The sequence below is a fragment of the Geotrypetes seraphini genome, chromosome 6 (assembly GCF_902459505.1).
Source record: "Geotrypetes seraphini chromosome 6, aGeoSer1.1, whole genome shotgun sequence".
Taxonomy (NCBI): Eukaryota; Metazoa; Chordata; class Amphibia; order Gymnophiona; family Dermophiidae; genus Geotrypetes; species Geotrypetes seraphini.
This window is the reverse complement of record NC_047089.1, coordinates 40,629,209-40,649,448: the sequence shown is the minus strand read 5'-3', so window position 1 is coordinate 40,649,448 and position 20,240 is coordinate 40,629,209. Positions and strand designations below refer to the sequence as shown.

General features: G+C 43.6%; 1 protein-coding gene across 6 annotated transcripts in view; it reads right to left on the bottom strand.

Annotated features, from left to right (window-relative positions):
* Positions 1-20,240, bottom strand: part of PARP4 (poly(ADP-ribose) polymerase family member 4) — a 172,621-nt gene that overhangs the window by 121,602 nt on the left and 30,779 nt on the right. For 5 of the 6 annotated variants that reach the window (XM_033947750.1, XM_033947753.1, XM_033947755.1 and 2 more), the window contains exons 11-14: positions 16,476-16,636; positions 14,942-15,079; positions 11,237-11,335; positions 3,667-3,850 (exon numbers count right to left, since the gene is read on the bottom strand). In XM_033947750.1, the coding sequence (XP_033803641.1) occupies positions 3,667-3,850; positions 11,237-11,335; positions 14,942-15,079; positions 16,476-16,636 (582 nt within the window). The remainder of the gene's footprint in view (positions 1-3,666; positions 3,851-11,236; positions 11,336-14,941; positions 15,080-16,475; positions 16,637-20,240) is intronic. The other variant, XM_033947754.1, reaches the window with a different exon arrangement.

The window sequence follows — 20,240 nt, the reverse complement described above, 5'->3', positions numbered from 1 at the left end:
GCCACCATGGAGCCCAGCACCTGCACATAATCCCAAACTCGAGGTCTGGGCGACCCGAGAAGGAGGCGAATCTGCGCCTGCAATTTCTCCCCCCGCTCTCGGGGTAGAAACACCTTCCCCAGAGTCGTATCGAACCGCACCCCCAGATGCACCAACGACTGCGATGGGGACAAAACACTCTTGGGAAAGTTGACAATCCACCCCAACGACTGAAGGAGAGAGATTACTCTCTGCGTCACCGACAAACTCTCCTGCCGGGATGAGGCGCGGATCAACCAATCGTCCAAGTAAGGGTGTACCCGAATCCCTTCCTTGCGTAGAAAAGCGGCTACCACCACCATGACCTTGGAAAACGTGCGGGGAGCCGTCGCTAGGCCAAAGGGCATTGCCCGAAACTGATAATGTTGGCCCAGAATCGCAAACCTCAGATACTGCTGATGCGGAGGCCATATCGGAATATGGAGGTACGCTTCCTTGAGATCGAGAGACGTGAGGAACTCTCCCGGCCTTACCGCCGCAATAACCGAGCGTACCGTTTCCATTCGGAAATGGCGCACACTGAGGAATCTGTTGACCCCTTTGAGATCCAGCACTGGTCTGAAGGACCCCCCCTTCTTTGGAACAATGAAGTACAGGGAATAAATACCTCTGCCTACCTCTTCCGGGGGCACCGGTACCACCGCCCCCAGATCGAGCAGCACCTGAAGGGTCCTGCGGACCTCGGCTCCCTTGGCCGCTCCATTGCACGGGGACACCACGAAAGAATCTACGACCGGAGCGGCGAATTCTAATTTGTACCCGTCGCGAACAATGTCTAACACCCACTGATCGGACGTGACTGTGGCCCACTCCGCCCGGAATGCCGAAAGCCGACCCCCTAAGGGCAGGGCGGAGGGAGCCCAGCCCCCGTCATTGCGGAGTGCGACTGGCTGGGGTACGGGCTGCCTGCCCTGGAGAGGGTTTCGTCGTGCGAAAGGAACTTCTCTGCTGAAACCGAGGTCTCGAAGCAGAGAACGGGCCAGATGCAGCCCTGGAAAAAGGTTTACCAGCCCTGGCATGCCTCACATCCCGGAAACGTGGTCTAGACGATGAGGCCCGTACCGGGGGCCTAGCCCTGTCCTCCGGTAAACGCTGCGTTTTGGTATCCCCAAAATCCTTTACCAGTTTATCTAACTCCTCTCCAAACAATAAACCCCCTTTAAAAGGGAGTCTCACCAGCCGGAGCTTGGACGCGGCATCGGCCGCCCAATGACGGAGCCACAAGGATCTGCGTGAAACCACAGACAGAGACATTTGTTTCGCAGACGCCCGAACCATATCATACAAGGAGTCCGCTAAATAAGCCAAGCCGGCCTCTAAATCTGCCAGTTCCGCAGGGACAGAACCCCCAGACTCCAGCAAATTATCGGTCATCCCTTGTGACCATTGCAGACATGCCCGCGCTGCGTAAGAACTGCATATTGCGGCCTGTAAAGTAACCGCCGCCACCTCAAAGGACATCTTTAGGGATGCTTCAATCTTTCTATCCTGCGCATCCTTTAGTGTCACGCCCCCTTCAACCGGCAAGGTAGTCCTCTTGGTCACCGCCGCCACCAAAGCGTCCACCCTAGGTAACCGAAACTTGTCCAGTTCGGCCGGGTCAAGCGGATACAAGCGCCTCATGGCCTTTGCCACCCGCAAACTGGCCTCCGGCGCCTCCCATTGCGCCGAGATCAGCTCCTGCATGGCCTCATGGACCGGAAAGGACTTAGGCGGCCTACGTGTACCTGCCATCAGCGGGTTACCGGACACTTTAGCATCTTCCTGAGAAATATTCAAACTTTGTAAAGCCTTTGAAATAAAGGAAGCAAGCTCCTCTCCATGGAACAACCGGAGAGCGGAAGGGTCATCCCCCTCCCTACTCGGGATACTCTCCTCGTCCCAATCCAATAGTTCACCCTCCTCCAATGACTCAGGTAAAGAGAAAGGCGACCTGGGCAAAATATCTACCGCCTCCGCAGACACCAGCCTGCGCTTTTTAGCCCCCTGCGACCGCCCCGGGGACCCAGCTGCCCCCGCAGTGGGCCTGGTATCTGTCCCCTCCCCCCCCGCCGAGGTAGAGGGTACCGCAAGGGACCTCCCGGCCCCCAGCACCGGCTGAGTAGGCTGGGAGGACTTCAACTGAAACACATGATGGAGCAACTGTACAAACTCGGGCGACAAAGATCCCCAGTTAAGGGGCACTCCCCCACCCTGCTCCGAGCCGAGGGGCGGGCCCACGCCGGCCTCCAGCGCTCTCAGCTCTCCCCCCGCCGCCTCACACTTGTCTTCCTTGGCCGAGTCCTGCAGTCCCCCTGCATCGACTTCGAGCGGCGGGGACCTTGAGCGAGACTCCCGCACCCGGGAAATGGCCGCCTCACAAGCCGCCAAAAACGGATCATCTGCCGGCGCTTCCCTGCACCCGGCAGAGCACAGACCCGACAGTGTTCGACGCTCCCCACAGCGCGAACACTGCTGACCAGCCTCGGCAGCCATCCCCCCTCGGCTTTACTAAAGCTCCGCTTTTTTTTTTTTTTTTTATACACACGCGGCGCACGCCGCCGAACGCCGACTCCGCCCCCGAAGCCGCCCGGCACCCGGGAACGCTCCGAGGACCAGTACCAACAAGCAAGCACAAAAAAAAAATCACTCACCCAAACGGGAAGCCGCTCACCCCCGAAGCCAGGGAATTGTTGGTAAATGTACTGGAAGCCGAGTTTAATCCCTGCCCGGCTCAGTACACGCAGGAAGGCTCTTTTTTTTTTTTTTTTTTTTTTACTGGAATGGAGAAGCCAGCCAATAGTCCTGCAACCTGGAAAGGAACCCCTCTATCCAACGGAGGGGAGGGTGGAGGAGGGACCTGGGAGGGCCCAGGTGTACCTCCTAAAGCCGGCACCAATCAGCCAGGCACCCCCAACCTACTGAAGAGAACTAGTCTCAACAGAGGAATTCCAACGGACCACCAATCCAATCTATCCGGCAGCAGCCAGAGACTAGGAGCTAGAAGGGTAGCTCCAACCCTGCTGGGAGATAGAGCAAAACTGAAGCAACAGAAGGAGCACCAGGCTTTAAGGCCAACTGTTAATCAGTTCTCTATCTCCACCTGCTGGTCGATGTGAGCTATACCCACTAGTCTCTGGATTCATCTGCTGCTTTGCTATGGAAATGTGGCCTCAGATACACCACCTCCACCCTTGATAGTAATGAGTTTATATTGGGAGGAGATATCGGTGTCTTGGTGTCTTCATTGGCCTACATACTTTTTAGCATATCCCTTTAATATTAAAGGGATATTAAAGGGACAATTAAGTTGCGCGTGTAATTTGGCCACAGGGCCAACTTTGTATGCGCAACTTTAGTCATCGTATATAGAATCCAGGAACATGTCCCTACGTGGAAGCCCTGTCTATATCCTGCCCATACTCCACCCTCTTGCAAATAATGAGTATTTGTTAACTAGAATTTGCACTTATGCACCAAGTTGGCATCAAAATGCCTAGGTATGCATATTTTTGCGCAAATGCTAGTAATCTAAACATTTACTCATCCTAGGTTACAGCATTGCCCCTTAAGGTGGTTCTTTCCAACAGTTTTCAAGGTTCTTTCCCAAGACTCATTATTGGTGTAGTTCAATGTGAATTTTCATACCTCAAAGTCTGAGAGGATGCCTGGTGCTTTCCGAACCCCACGTACACTCTGATATCCTGCTGGGGCATTGGCTAATGAGAAATCTCTCTTGTACAGCTCCATGCATTTCCCAAGAGCCACACTACATACCACTATGAACCGGGAACCATCAGTTTCACTGGGCTTCGAGTATTTGATGCATGTACTTTGTAAAATAAAATACACAAGCAAGGAGTAGAAAGATAACATTAGCTTACGTAAATTACAAACTATTTATGATAAATAATTTGAGATCAACCCAACGTGAGATTTTAAACTGTGGCAGATTCCATCTAGATCAAAGACAGTACTCCAGTGGCTACTTGCACACATTTTGTATGTATTTTCTTTTTTGACCTTATTCTCTACTTGCTAGTCAGCTCTCTTTTGGATGATCATTTAAGAGAAATCATACAGAGGGGCAGCCAAGTTAATTTGTAGAAACAAATAATCAAAGATGCAGATGGTACCTAATAGACAGGAAATTTCTGCCGGTCCGCACAGGGCCGGAAAGATTAAGGTGACCATTTTCAGACCTCCTGTTCCGTTGTCCCCACAAAGAGCTTCGGGACAGCGTCTCGAAGCTGTGCTCGGGGACAACGGGACAGGCGATCATTTCCTGTCCCTACCTGTCGCGCAAAAAAACCCCAAAAGCCTCCCTCCTTCCTTTCCCCCAGTCCCCTGCTCTTACTGCCCTGCTGCTGCTGCTAAAGCTGACAGGAAGTCTTCTTTCCGACGTCAATTCTGACATTTGAGAGGACATTCTGGGCCAGCCAATCGCTGCCTGGCTGGCCCAGAACGTCCTCTCCAACGTCAGAATTGATGTCGGAAAGAAGACTTCCTTTCGGCTTTAGCAGCAGCAGCAGGGCGGTAAGAGCAGGGGAAAGGAAGGAGGGAGGATTTTTTTTTTTTTGCGTGGCAGGGAGGGAAGGAGGTAGGCAGGCAAGCAGGCTGGCTTTGGCCAGGGAGGGAGGGAGAGAGGTAGACAGGCAGGCAGGCTGGCTTTGGGGGGGGGGACAAAGTGTGGAAGGCAGTAAGAGGGACATAGGAAGGAGGCACTGGGGGTACTAAATACAGGAAGGGGCACTAAGAACATGGAAAGGAGGTAATGGGGGCACTAAAAACATAGGAAGGGGCATTAAGGACTTGGGAAGGAGGCACTGGGGGCACTAAAGACAGGAAGGGGCACTAAGAACATGGAAAGGAGGCACTGGGGGCACTAAAGTCAGGAAGGGGCACTAAGAACATGGAAAGGAGGCACTGGGGGCACTAAAGTCAGGAAGGGGCACTAAGAACATGGAAAGGAGGCACTGGGGGCACTAAAGTCAGGAAGGGGCACTAAGAACATGGAAAGGAGGTACTGGGGGCACTAAAGACAGGAAGGGGCACTAAGAACATGGAAAGGAGGCACTGGGGACACTAAAGACAGGAAGGGGCACTAAGAACATGGAAAGGAAGCACTGGGGGCACTAAAGACAGGAAGAGGCACTAAGAACATGGAAAGGAGGCACTGGGGGCACTAAAGAGAGGAAGGGGCACTAAGAACATGGAAAGGAGGCACTGGGGGCACTAAAGACAGGAAGGGGCACTAAAAACATGGAAAGGAGGCACTGGGGGCACTAAAGGCAGGAAGGGGCACTAAGGACATGGAAAGGAGGCACTGGGGGCACTAAAGACATGGGAAGGAGGCACTGGGGGCACTAAAGACATAGGAAGGGGCATTAAGGACTTGGGAAGGAGGCACTGGGGGCACTAAAGACAGGAAGGGGCACTAATTACATATGAAGGAAAGAGGGAGGGAATAGAAAGGGACAATTCTTGGGCCTGAGTGCAGAAAGAAAGAAATGAAAGAAAGGATACACAGACAGAAGGAATTGCAACCAGAGACTCATGAAATCACCAGACAGCAAAGGTAGGAAAAATGATTTTATTTTCAATTTAGTGATCAAAACGTGTCAGTTTTGAGAATTTATATCTGCTGTCTATATTTTGCACTATATTTTTCTATAGTTACTGAGGTGACTGAGCTCGCAGAGATGGGGCGGAAACGGGGTTTAAAAATTTTAGTCCTAGTAGTTTGCCAGTCAACAAAATAATTCTTTTATTTCTGCCAGTCCACGGGTGTAAAAAAGGTTGAAAAACACTGGACTAAAAGATGTATTGAGGCATGAGCTTTGAGAACATTTTTCTTTCTCCTTTATTAGTCATCTGCCAGTCCATAGGTTTTATTCCATATTCTTATGCAGATGATATTCAACTTATTCATCCATTGGATCCGGAAAATAACACTGAAATCACATCTATTAATCATAAATTGGAAATAGTACAAAACTGGCTTAATACAAATAAATTAGCACTAAACATAAATAAAACCAAATCAATGTTATTTTCTTGGAAAAAAGACTTAACTCTGTCAAATCCTTTTATTCTTAATAATATACCACTTAACTTAGTCTCCTCTGTTAAAATCCTTGGAGTAACAATTGACGACAAATTGAATTATCATGAACACATTTCTCTTACAGTTAAAAACTGTTTTTATAAATTACGACTGATTCGCTCAATTGCTAAATTTCTTAGCTTAACATCAATCAAGATACTTATACATTCATTAGTAATATCTACACTTGACTACTGTAATGCCCTTCTTCTTAATATTACACAGAAAGAAAAAAGGAGATTACAACTAATACAAAATACGGCCATCAAATTAATATATAATGCAAGAAAGTATGATCATGTTACACCTTTGCTAATAGATGCTCATTGGCTACCAATGAGTATCGGTCACAGGATTACATTCAAAATAATATTACTCATTTTTAAAACACTAGCATCAAATGAACCTTTATTTATATCTAGATATTTAATCCCACATAGTACACAACGACCACTTCGTTCATCTGGACAAAATCTGCTTACAGTACCTTCTCTAAAAATTATTGGAACACATAGATCAGACATGTTCACCGTGATGGGACCTCAATGGTGGAACGCCCTACCACAATACATTAGAATTGAAAAAGACATCACAACATTTAAAAAATTATTAAAGACATATTTATTTAATGATGCTTTTAATATTTGAAACTTTTATACTTTTTGGAGATGCTTTTAATAATGCTATGGTCTTAACACCCCCACCTTTTGTATTTTCCTTTATTTTTCTACTGAAAAATTTAAAAATTGTAACTTTTAACCTTTTTTCCTCCCGACTCCTGTATGCATAATATGTAACCACTTTGTATATTGTTAGTTTCTTTTATTGCTTTTTATAGATTTTGTACATCGCTTAGTAATTTTAATAGGCGATTAATCAAATACACTAATAAACTTGAAACTTGAAGAGTCCATTTCATCAGATGCATGAAGTATAGTGGAAGAGGGGATATGTATGTTCAGTGCTAAGACAAAGTTTGCAAACTCTAAATAATGAGAAGTACAAGTTTTTACCATAAGACTTTTGTTTAACTGAAAACAGTTTGCCCTATGTTCACCCGGAGGGTGTGGCCAACATGTTGATGATGATAAAAAAATCTGCAATAGAGTAGACACCCTGATGTGGATAACATGAGGAAGGACCTAGTGAAGCTTAAACAATGGTCCAGAAATTGGCAACTAAGATTTAATGCTAAAGAAATTAGGGTCATGCACTCGGGCTGTGAAAAATCTGTGGGAACGGTATATTATAAGGGGTGAAATACTTTTGTGTATAAAAGAAGAGCAGGACTTAGGGGTGATCATGTCTGATATTCTTAAGGTGGCAAAACAGGTAGAAAAAGAGATGATCAAAGCCAGAAAGATGCTTGTGTGCATATGGAGAGAAATGGCCAGTAGATAAAAAAAAGAGGCAATAGCGCCATTTTATAAGTCTTTGGTAAGTATATATATATATATATATATATATATATATATATATATATATATACACATACAGTGGAACCTTGGTTTACGAGCATAATTCATTCCAGAAGCATGCTCTTAAACAAAAATACTCGTATATCAAAGCGAGTTTCTACATAGGAAATAATGGAAACTCGCTTTGATACATTCCCATCTTACCTCCGAGGCCAGCCTGCTCACAAAGGTCCCCCTCCCGTGTGAACCGGCACCCCTCACCCGAACAACTTGAACTTCCCCCCCTCCCCCGGCTCGCAGCCCACAAGACGTGCCGGTGCCGCTTGAAGATCTTCCTGCCTCTGCCGGGCCTTGAGCATGCATCCGCGCATGCTCAAGGCCTTCTAATTCTCCCTCTCGTCAAGATTCTATATATGATAGAGTTGATCCATATGGCTGCTACAAAATAGGTCAGTGGTCTCTGTCAAAGCTTATGGAGACCAACTCAGAGACCTCAATATGTATATTCTGGAAGAAAGGCGGTGAGCCTTTTCTAAATGAAGGAAAACGCCACAATGAGAGGACATAGGATGAAGTTAAGAGGTTACTGGTTTAAAAGTAATCTAAGGAAATACTTTTTTACAGAAAGGATGGGATATGCGTGGAATAGTTTCCTGGTGTAAGTGGTAGAAACAAAGATTGTGTCTGAATTCAAGAAAGTGTGGGACAGGCACATGGGATCTCTTACAGAGAGGAGAAGATAATGGATGTTGTGGATGGGCAGTCTTGGATGGGACATTTGGCCTTTATCTGACGTCATTTTTCTAAATGGCCAGGAGAAACTCCAGGCCTTTTAAATTGCTTAGTCAGGACTAACCAGCTGAATATTGCCACTAAACGGCCAACCCCTAACTGGCGAGATTAGGGTGGGTCAAGTTCAGAGATCAGGTGGAACAAGGCCTTAACTGGTAAGCGGCGAAATTCAGACTGCCAAACAGCTAAGTTATCACAAGGTTAGGGCAGAAAAAAAGGCTGTCATAATTTTCTGCAGAGTTTAACTGGCCACTGGTCTGAATATCGTCCGGTATCCAGTTAAACGTACATAAGGTCTGGCGAGATTGCAGCAGCCATTTTGGAATGCAGGCTGGCATTGAGCAGGAGCAAGAGGGCATTGTTCCTGCCCACTTTCTCCCTAAACCACCTTTCCATATAGACTCAGGGTGGGGGTGGCACACCCTACATTTATTTTTATGCAGGTTCTAGCTAATATTCAGCTGTGACTTGCATGTCTTATGTGGATCCTGGCTGAATATCATCCAGGACCTCTATAAGCTCTGGCAGATAATATTATTGAATTAACCCTGGATATTCAGTATGGTTACCCAAACATGGCCAAACACTGAATATCTGGGGCTAATTCTGTCTAAAGAGGTCAGAATTTTAAAATACACTGCCCGCCGGAGTCTTTTCTTCTGCAACAAAAAGAGTATAAGTTAAACAATTCCATATTTCATGAGAAACTACAGTATACTGTACAAAGTAAGAACAATAAGACTAATTCACTATCAGTGTGTGAACAGTAAGTGAAACCTATCTCCTTTAGCACAATTAATTGGCCAATTAAATTCAAGTGTTTCAATAAATTGGGTAACAAGCATTTAACTTCTGCAGCGAGAATCTTCATAAGGAAGTTTGGGCATCTAAAAAAAAATTCTGAAACTGATCTTCACAAAAACATTTCATGACAATCCATGCCAAGGTCAAAAGAAATATCAGAGGATCTACGAAGAAAAGTAGTTCATGCTCAACTTTTGACAAGGTGATAAGACCCTTTATAAATAAATGCAGCAGCATTAATCCTCTATCACTGGGGGTAATTTTATAAAGATTTTCTGCGCCTAAAGCTGTTTCTTTGGACAGAAAAGGCTTTTTTAAAGAACTGTGCAACTGTTCACATACATATAAATACACATGCCCAAAAGATTGTTCATTTATACAAGAGACCTCCCAGGCATTCCCAGAGGCACCGTTTGGATGAAGAGAAGGTGAAATTGCACTGTATACGTATAAAGGGTATAATCAAAAGAAACATCTACCGTATTTTCACTCATATACCGCGCACCCGTGTAAAACGCGCACACGGATATAGCGCACGGGGAACAGAAATTTATATAATAAAATTTTAATATAGCGTGCACACGCGTATACCGCGCATGCTAAAACCTCCTCCCGCCTACTCCGAACCGGCATCCTCCCCCCCTGCTCGCGTCACTTCCCCTCCCCCTCTGATCCGAGATAATCTGATCCGGCATTCCCCCTGCGAACCGGCATCCCCCCCCCGCTCGCGTCACCCCCCCTCCCCCGCTGATCCTACATCCCCTCAAGCACCGCAAAGACAACTCTTACCCGATTGGGCACCGGCACCAGCACCAGCACCAATGCACAGCATGTGCCAGTGCCTGTGCCCGAAGATCCTCCCAGCCCAGCCCAACCCAACGAGGGAGGATCTTCGGGCTCTGGCACTGGCACATGCTGTGCATTGGTGCTGGTGCCGGTGCCCAATCAGGTAAGAGTTGTCTTTGCGGTGCTGGGGGGGATGTAGGATCACGGGGGAGGGGGGTGACGTGAGCGGGGGGAGGATGGCGGTTCGCAGGGGGAATGCCGGATCAGAATGAAAAAAAAAATTTGTACAACGCACTCACATGTATAACGCGCATGCATGGTTTGTAAAATTGTGTATAACGCGCACGTTATATGCGTGAAAATACGGTAAGTCCGTTTTGGGCCTAGGGTGCTAGTTGCCCAAAGTCATCAGCATCCAAAGTCCATTCTCGAAAATATGTCCAAGATATTTTGTTTTTTTTGCAATTCATCCATCTGAACGTCAAGGCATTTGATTGTCCAGACCGCCAAGTAGTCTATCTTTATACTGCATTCTCGACCAAAAATTTGTCCCAAGTCCCAAACGTCCAGAACAAGACCTTTTGGACGTGAGTGGGGCCAGCATTGTGATGGACTGCCACCCAGACATAGCAACAGAGTAGTGGGGCACCTTACAGGGCACTGCTGTGAACTTCATAAAAAGGGTTCCACATAAACATCTCACCAGAACTCCCTTATAGGCTATAATTAGTCCCCAAATCCACTATACCCACCTGTCTACAACCCCAATAGCCCTTATGGTTGTAGGGGGCACCTATATGGCAGTAGGGTTTTTTTTTTTATTTTTTTGGGGGGGGAACTCATATTTTCCACCATTAATGTCATGGTTAGAGTGGCTTATGGGTCTGCGTCCTCCTCTCTATGGTTCACTAGACCATCCCCAAGGCTACTTAAGAGACCTCTTTGCAGCTAGGCTTTCCTATGTCAGGTGCTGATGTTCTGGAGGCAGGTATGTATATTTTTATTCTGATTTTTGTGGGGATGCAATGGGGTCAGTGAATATGGAGGGAGTGTATAGGGGACTTTACCTGGTCTCTGCAGTGATTATCTGGTCACTTTAGATAACTTTTGGGCACTTACACTCGATTTTAGATCGCCTTTGAGCTCTGCGGCCTAAAAAGTCTCTGGATACGTCTAAAAATACATTTCTATTATTGGAACTTGGACGACCTGTCTTTTTAGTCATCCAAGTGCCAATATAGGGAGGGAAGGGAAGGGAGGAAGGAAAAAAAATATTTACATGGAAATTTTCAAAGTTAAAAAAATGGCAGACCTGATAGAATCACCAAAGTAAATGCCACTGCCAAGGTTCCCAATATCTGTCCTCTCCAAGCCGTGATCTTCTACCACCATCTTTGGTAAGAGTAAACCACTGTGAGGATGAGGGAAAGAAGAATGAACACATCCAGATATGCTATCATCTGATCAAAATGTTGCTTCCTGACATAAAATGGCAGTGCACATATGACTAAGAAAAGTCAAATTTCATAGCAACTATAGAAAAAGTATTCTGGAAAAGTTTATTAAAAAGATGTAGGGTCACATTTACAAAAACATCAGATCTGTTTCATATGCAATACAGTATGTTAGCATGGTTAGCAATAGGACCCCAGCACTGAAGGCTGATTATGCCCATATAACTCTCACAACCTTCCTGATTCCATTTCCAGTGCTAACAGACAAGTGGCATGCAGCAGTCAACCCATTTTCAGCGGCACTGTGCAGTTAAGTGCCACTGAAAATCCAATGATGGTCTACTCACCATGATTTAACCATACTGGAGCCTGCATGAAGAGATTATAGCTGGAATGGAGGTGCCTTCAACTGCAGTCCTGATAGTCCAGAAGAGCAAGACAAAGTAGCAGAGAGTAATAAAAGGAAGGAGGAAGCTGAGGTAAAATGGAGAAAAGTTTACGCAATTGTCAAGGACAGACCTGCTTTGCTGATAGGGTGGTAGAGATTCGAGACCACTGACTGAAGATGAGCTGGTTGATATAGTGTACCTAGATTTTCAGAAAGCTTTTGACAAAGTTCCTTATGGGAGGCTCCAAAGAAAATGAAAGACAGTCATGGGATAGGAGGCAAAGTTCAGTTGTGGATTAAGAATTGGTTATTGGATAGAAGAGGGTAGGGTTAAATGTTAATTTTCCTCAATGGAGGAGAATAAATAGTGGAGTGCCACAGGAATCTGTACTGGGACTGGTGCTATTTAACATATTTATAAACGATCTGGAAACTGGAACGATGAGTGAAGTGATTAAATTTGCAGATGACACTAAACTATTCAAAGTTGCTAAAACGCATGCGGATTGTGAAACATTGCAGGCAGACCTTAGGAAATCGGAAGACTGCCCAGTTCAAGTGGCAGATGAAATGTGGACAAATGCAAAGTGATGCATATTGGGAAAAATAACCCAAATCACAGTTACCAGATGCTAGGGTCTACCTTGGGGGGTTAGTGCCCAAAAAAGGGATCTGGGTGTCATTGTAGAAAATACGATGAAACCTTACACCCAATGAGTGGCGGCGGCCAAAAAAGCAAACAAGATGCTAGGAATTATTAAAAAAGGGATGGTTAACAAAACTAAAGATATTATAATGCCTCTGTATCGCTCCATGGTACAACCTCACCTGGAGTACTGCGTTCAATTCTAGTCTCCTTATCTCAAGAATGATATAGCGGCACTAGAAAAGGTTCAAAGAAGAGCGACCAAAATGATAAAGAGGATGGAACACCTCTCGTATGAGGAAAGACTAAAAGGTTAAGGTTCTTTAGCATGTAAAAGAGACAGCTGAGGGGAGATATGATTGGAGTTTACAAAATCCTGAGTGGAGTAGAACAGGTATAAGTGGATCAATTTTTCACTCCATCAAAAATGACAAAGACTAGGGAACACTCAATGAAGTTACAGGGAAATACTTTTAAAACCAATAGGAGGAAATCATTTTTCACTCAGAGAATATTTAAACTCTGGAATGCGTTGCCAGAGGTTGAGGTAAAAGCGGATAGAGTAGCTGGTTTTAAGGAAGGTTTGGACAATTTCCTGGAGGAAAAGTCCATAGTCTGTTATTGAGAAAGACATGGGGAAAGCCACTGCTTGCCCTGGATCGGTAGCATGGAATGTTGCTACTCTTTGGGTTTTGGCCACCACGAGAACAGGCTACTGGGCTTGATGGACCATTGGCCTGACCCAGTAAGGCTATTCTTATGATTTTATTTTCATTTCTATTTAAAGTATTACAGTATTTTTTTCTGGTTGCTAGAGAGTTCTGGTTAATTGAGTTCCAGTTAATAGAGTCTACTATATTATAAGATTTATTTTTCATGTCTATGTGCCACAACCCAATAATTCTCCAACTGATCTCTTTCTCTCAAAAAGAAAAGAAGATACACAGAGTCTATCAGAGACATACCAAAAGTGCATAAGACCTAAAGTAGCTATCCCCAAAATGCTCATCTCAGCTCCAACTCTCACTTCTTTCCCTTCCCCTACTAATCACTCAAAGTCACTCAGTTCCTGAAATCCCATTCTACAACTCCCTGTCTTTTCATTCTGAGTGGAAAACTAAGTTTTTCTATCCTAAACCAGAAATAATTCTGTCTTCTCTAATATATTTTGTCAGCCTGTTCCACAAAGTTGATGCTGTTTGGCTAACCTCATGGTATAAATTAAAAACAGGACCCTATGTATTTTAGTACTTCAGAGATAAATATAGCCAGCCGGCCTCCCTGAGCTGGATCATCTGAAATTTTCCTGCCTCATGGACTTCCAAAAGGGGGAGAGAAAAAAAACCACCAATGTTACTATTATCAGCCTGCAACTATTTTCACTAAACAGGCTGCTAATTAGTATATTAAAAAATGTCTCTTCCAGTTCTTCCATGAGGAGGTGTGCCAGAACACTGCATCAATGATTTTAAAGCGAGAATACTAAAAAGAAATTTTAAGACAATCCAGAAACATAAGACCATTGAAATCAAAATGATAAAATATTTTAATACTTGCCAGACAAGATCTTGGTTTTCTAGATCATTACAAACCATAAAATTATACTGCTTTGTCATTCTCTTATCACCCATCCAATTCTCCCTGTCTCTCACCTTACCCACTCCTTCCTTCTTTCTGTGACTGCCATTGGAATGCTTTTATGTTTCACATATATAGATAGATAGATATTTGTCAACATTTGCTGATTTCTGGTTTGAAGAAGGGTTATCTTTGGACACTAATAAAAAAATGCATTTAGTTCAATAAAAAGGCATCACCTTATTAAATTTATATTTTGTTTTATTTCTATATAACATATGTTTAATTCAAAATAGTTTATGTGATTTTGATGATAAAACCTGGCTATTTCATACGTTTTTGAAGATGTGGCCATCAAATAAATTTAACTTAAAACCAACATTTACCATGGTATTCAAATAGTGACCCATTTGCTCCACGCTGGGAAGCAATATGCCTGTAACTTTAGCAAAGTCCTCCATTGCCTCAGGTAACTAGGGACGGAAATTTTTATCAAATAAGAAATTTTACCACTAATTCACGCTATTTTAGCCCAGGTCCCATTTTATGCAATGAGACCTAATTACTAATAAACCAGCTAAACAGTAAAGCTTTTCTCTTTTTTCTTTATACCTATGCACAGTAGTGGGCTTCAACCCAATTAGAGAGCAACAGTAACAATTGTGGAGTTTTTTATGCCAATGATAAGTGAATGACCAGCCTATAATCATTACAGATTGCTGTCAAATACATCAATATTGAGGCTTTTTCTCCACATATATTTGTGATTAGTTCTCTCTCTTGTGGGGACTCCATCACTGGCTGGTAACATTATTATTATTCACTATTTACTCATCTTAAAATAACACACTTCGATAATTTCCCCTCTAAGACTGCAAACCTTCTGGATACACAGTGCGAGCCAAAAAATCCCCACATGAAACCATGCAACAGGATATACCACACACTTACCGAGAGAGAATGCCAACAAAGTTGCAGACAGAAGAGGAATGGAGTAAGGACTGAATATTACTGTACTTGCTCTGAAATGCTGCTGTTTCATTCATTCTGCCAACTCGGTATATTTGCAGGATTTTCGCTGCAGAGTAGCTATAAAACAATATTAAAGATTTCCATAGAAGAAGACTCAAATGTCACTGTTATTTCTGCTTGACTTTCCACTTTCCTTGTTTTAATATTTTTTATCAAGTTTTTCAATATACAACAAAGCAAAATGATCCAACAGAAAAATTTAAACCAAAATAATATTGCTGCAAGATAAAAAAATCTAACAATAGGAAACTAATCACTCAAGTCCACAAAATTGGATCCAAGAATATATGTAGGAAAACTAAGGAAAATGTTAAGAGAGTGAATACATACCTACAAATTAAATGGGTTCAAAATCTATAATAAGGATAGCTATGCATTTCCAGAAGAACTTACAACTTGATGTGGCTGACCTTTTGGATGCTTAGTTGGCAAAAAAGCAGTAAGATGAGAAGGTTTAAAAAAAACATATTTAAAAGGACTGGTGTCTGACAACACACTTACATGGGTACCTTAAGAAAAAAGTAGCACTAATCTGAAGAGCACCTGGTCTCAAATACAAAAGTTGTCTTTGGCATTTTTGTCTTTTCTCTATTTCTGAAATACAATTCCATTAATCAATCTTTATCAGGTATAACTTCGCGCAGAGAGTCGAAGATGGACTTCTCGGCTCCGCGGAAAAGTAAGAACTGAGGAGACGCGCCCTGGTCTGGGCGGGAAGGCACTCGCGCATGCGCGGTGCGGGCGACTCGAAACTTCGAGTTTTTCTTCAAAGAAGCGTCCGCATCGGGGCTCTGTTGGATCACGTCACCCATTAGTGAGAATACCTGCCTGCTTGTCCTGGGATAATGGATATTTGTTTTAATGTGTAGGGAAGAAAAGAGCCAGATATACTGTATAGTAACTAATTGTTACAGGCCAGAGTCAAATTTTGAGCCAACGAACCAAAGGCCTGCAAGTCAGTTTGTTTGTTTGTTCAGTTTGAATCGGGACCTTTTAAAAAGTTGGACTCTGTTCTTAGACTTTCTATTCTGTGAATCTTTTTTATTTTATTTCTGAAATTTCACTGAATGTCCTCTTTGGATAAAAGATGAAGCATTTCAAAACTTAGTAACTCTCTTTTTACATTATTTTTTTTTTACATTTTGTGCCTTGCATGTCATGATGAGCCCTTTTGACCATAATGGCACACTGGCATGATTTTAGTGTATTACTTAAACTAATGCGCAGACTTTGGATAGTAGAAATGTTTAGGACTCTGTCCTGGGATTCTTCTATTTTCAGGCACTTACTTTAGAAGAGGCCATATTTAAAGAGTATGGAGGCCTACATATGCCAATATGATAGAAAAAGCAATACATTGTTAGAATGAAACCCGTGTCCATTTTCTCTTGGTATAGATTGGATTTTCCTCAAATTTTACATAGTAGTTCTGTGTCTGCTATAGGATGCTTACCTACGACTGTTTTGTAGCACCTGGTGTTCAACCTGTAGAAACTCATCACTGTCTGGATCCACATAGTCTATTTTGCATCTCAAAGCATGGTATTTGGCAAGAGAGGGTGGATTAGGGCATGACATGCTTGCTTCACAGACATTAACCATGTCTCTTATTAACTATATGTAGAAAAATAAAGAGACATTCAATCATCATGTTTTCTTGTATCAGTCCCCAAGAGTGGAATAACCTTCCTCAATACATACGTCAACAGACAAGTTTAAGCAGTTTTAAAAAATTGTTAGAGACATCTCTTCTGCAAGATGAAATATGGGAGTGGAATTGTATGTTTCTTGTATAAGCGCTAGAGGTCATTTATGACATTTTATTATGTTTGATATCTTTATTATGTACGTGTTGTGATTACTGAGATTATTGTTATGCATGTGTTTGGACTGTTTATGTATTTTGTTGTGACCTGCTTTGGGAAAGGCGGGATACAAATAAATAAAACAAAAACATCATGCCCTAAACATATATAAAGATCGATATCTACAGAGAAATATGTATGTATGCATGTATATATACTGTGTATACACACACACATTTTATATCTATATCCACATAAAATAAATATAGATATCTACACACACACTCTATATATTACATACACATATTTATTATATATAAAATATGACATGTCTACGCTGTCAACCCTAATCAGGGTACTGCTACTGCTGGGAGAGACCACTGGAAGGCGCTCCAAAGCCCTGTTATGAGTGAGGGAAGAATAGGGCAATATTACCACCTAAAAGCCACTAGAGGGAGTTCTAATCTCCTATGTACATGTCAGGTCCAAAGGCTAGAAGTCCTGCCCGGTTGGCAGCTAGAGGGTGGTACACATCAACCTAAGGAACAAATGTAATTTTATTGTAAATGAAAATAATTTAAAAACATATCATATATGTAAAGCCAAGCCTTATGTAAAGTCCACGCCTTTTTGATTTAATGGACCCAACATGGTCCGTGTTTCGACTTCTGTATAAAAGCCTTCCTCAGGAGTTGGCCCAGTGGGTGGCGCTCAATAAGAGACACTTCAAAAGACAAGGCTTAAAGGCTGGAAAAACAGGGTCAAAATTTATTTAAAAAATTTATATACCATTTATACCTAAATGGTTTACATATCGTTACATTCATAATTCAATAAGACAAATAAAATCAAACATTAACATATAATCATCAGAAAATCATGTAAAATGACCATCAAAAGAACAATTGCAAAGATCAATTCCTAGAAAAATGCATTAACAAATAAATGCATTTTTAATAGTTTTCTGAAATTACCCTTGTCATAACATTTTAGTAATTGACCAATAAGTGAGTTCCACAATTTGATCCCTGCACAGCAAAAGGCCGTTTTACTAATCATATAGTCAAAAATGCACTGAAAATCTGCTTTAGTGAGGCTTTTGTATGCTGCTGCTCGATCACTCACACGCTCACTGAACTTCAGCGTCATTTACTGTTTCAGTGTCCCCTGAGGAAGGCATTTCCATACACCAAAACAGGGATCCTTGTTGGGACCATTACTTGTTTAATAAAGACTTAGGGCTCCTTTTATCAAGCCGTGCTAGCGGGGTTAATGCGTGCAACTTTTCATCATGCGTTAACCTCCGCGCTGGCCTAAAACTACTGCCTGCTCAAGAGGAGGCGGTAGTGGGTAGTGCGGCCGGTAGTTTAGCGCGTGGTAGTTTAACGCACATTAAACCGCCATTGCGCCTTTGTAAAAGGAGCCCTTAATCACTGGTTGAAAAGACACCATCCTTGCCTTTTTTGTTTAACTGTCCGTTCTCGAAGGCAAGGAGTTCTTCTGTTTGCTTGAAGGCTTTAGCTCCCCCAGAATGATCAGTCTGTATCCCTAACATCCTCAAGAGATCAGAAGAGGTTGAGCCCGAGGCCCCCTTCCCTCTCTCACATGCCCCACATGTGAGTACATGGAACAAGGACGATGGAACAAGGACGATCCTCAGTTGACCATCCAGCGCAAATCTGTCATGAATCCAGTGTATCAGAGCTTGAGGAGTACATCTATGGTGACTTCTTGCAAAACTGAGGTATGTATAGTAAGGCAGATAGATGCTTTTAAATCCAAATCAGGAAATCCAAGATGGCCACCATGATAGCAATTTTACCGCTAAAAATGGCCTGGGGGAGCTAAATGAAAAGCCAAAAATTTTGGAAAAGGGGTTTTCAGAGATGGGGGACCACCCAATCTGGCCCCAGGAACCCTCTACAATGCAATTTTTAGATTCCCCCCACCAAATTTTCCCCTTAGGCTGCAATATGCACTGGCCTGTGCTGGGATTCCTGAGCTGCCACAGGAACTATGAAGGAAGAAGACTTCTGCCTCAGTCAAGCATATAAAATCCAGATGCTTGTTTCTTTAGGCTGCTAGCCACACCTGTGAAGGTGGGCCAAGAACTCCACTGCCAAAGTTCCTCACATGTTGATGGGGGGAGAAAACCATGCAGCCGGCTCCCAAACCAGCCCTCAGGACTGATTTGGTGCTGCATAGCCTGTGTTTGAGTCTCAGACAAAATCCGGGGCAAGCTTTGCTATAAAGGGAATGGTCCCCAAGTGACTAAGCATTAGAGCAGACTGGCTAGGCAGGTACCCTGTGAACAGAGAAGCTTGCTAGCTACAGACTTCTATGCTGAGAGTCTGTGTCTTCTCTGCAGCATCAAAAGCCTTGAAATCCAGGAACAAGAAAAACCAATACCCTCCCCCCCCAAAAAAAAAAAAAAAAATCAGAGCAGATACCTACTGAACACATTGCAGAAGAGAAAAAACTGAGGGATTACAGCACAGCCCTCAGAAGGAGGTGGAGCCAAATAAATTGATTGATGCCTTCTGCAAAAACACATGGTTTGATGGTGACTACCCAGCTATACAGGACCTCTATACCTGTTGCACTGGAAACAACAGTCTAGAAGCGTTAATCCATTTCAACATGGCTAGTTTACTCTGAAGTGTGAAGAACTGACTTAGGGTTGAAAGCAGCAGGCTGAGAACCAGGGAAGTCAGGATTCAAATCCTGCTGACACTCTTCTGTAAGCCAGTGTATCGCAAACTGTGTGCCCCAGCAGATTCCAGGTGTGCTGAAAGACGTCGGCAAGGAGCCGGCTGACTGCTTACAGGACGTGCCTGACGCGGTGAGAGGCATGTTCTGTAGTCAGTCAACCAGCCAGGGCCTCTCCTCCTTGCCTCACTTCTCCTTCTGCAGCACCCCCACCCCACCCCCACTGGTGGTAATAGGAGGCTCAGGGACATGGCTGGAGGGAGAGAGGGTTGCAACGCCTTTGAATTTCCTGCAGCAGTGCTCTGGGTGCCACAACAGATAATTCCAGTACTAGCTTTAGGAACTTATCACATAGTGACAGCACCACCATTTGGTTTTCTGTACTGCTTTTGCCTACAGTCTAAAAAAAATATCGGTCATTCAGATGCAACATTTTATTTCCTTTTGATGAAATGTGGGAGATTAAATCAAGAGACAGTGACACCCACTTCCTAACCCAGGGGTAGGCAATTCCAGTCCTCGAGAGCCAGAGCCAGGTCAGGTTTTCAGGATATCCACAATAAATATGCATGAGATAGATTTGCATCTCAAGGAGGCAGTGCATGCAAATCCATTTCATACATATTCATTGTGGATATCCTGAAAATCTGACCTGGCTCCGGCTCTCGAGGACTGGAATTGCCTACCCCTGTCCTAACCAACTC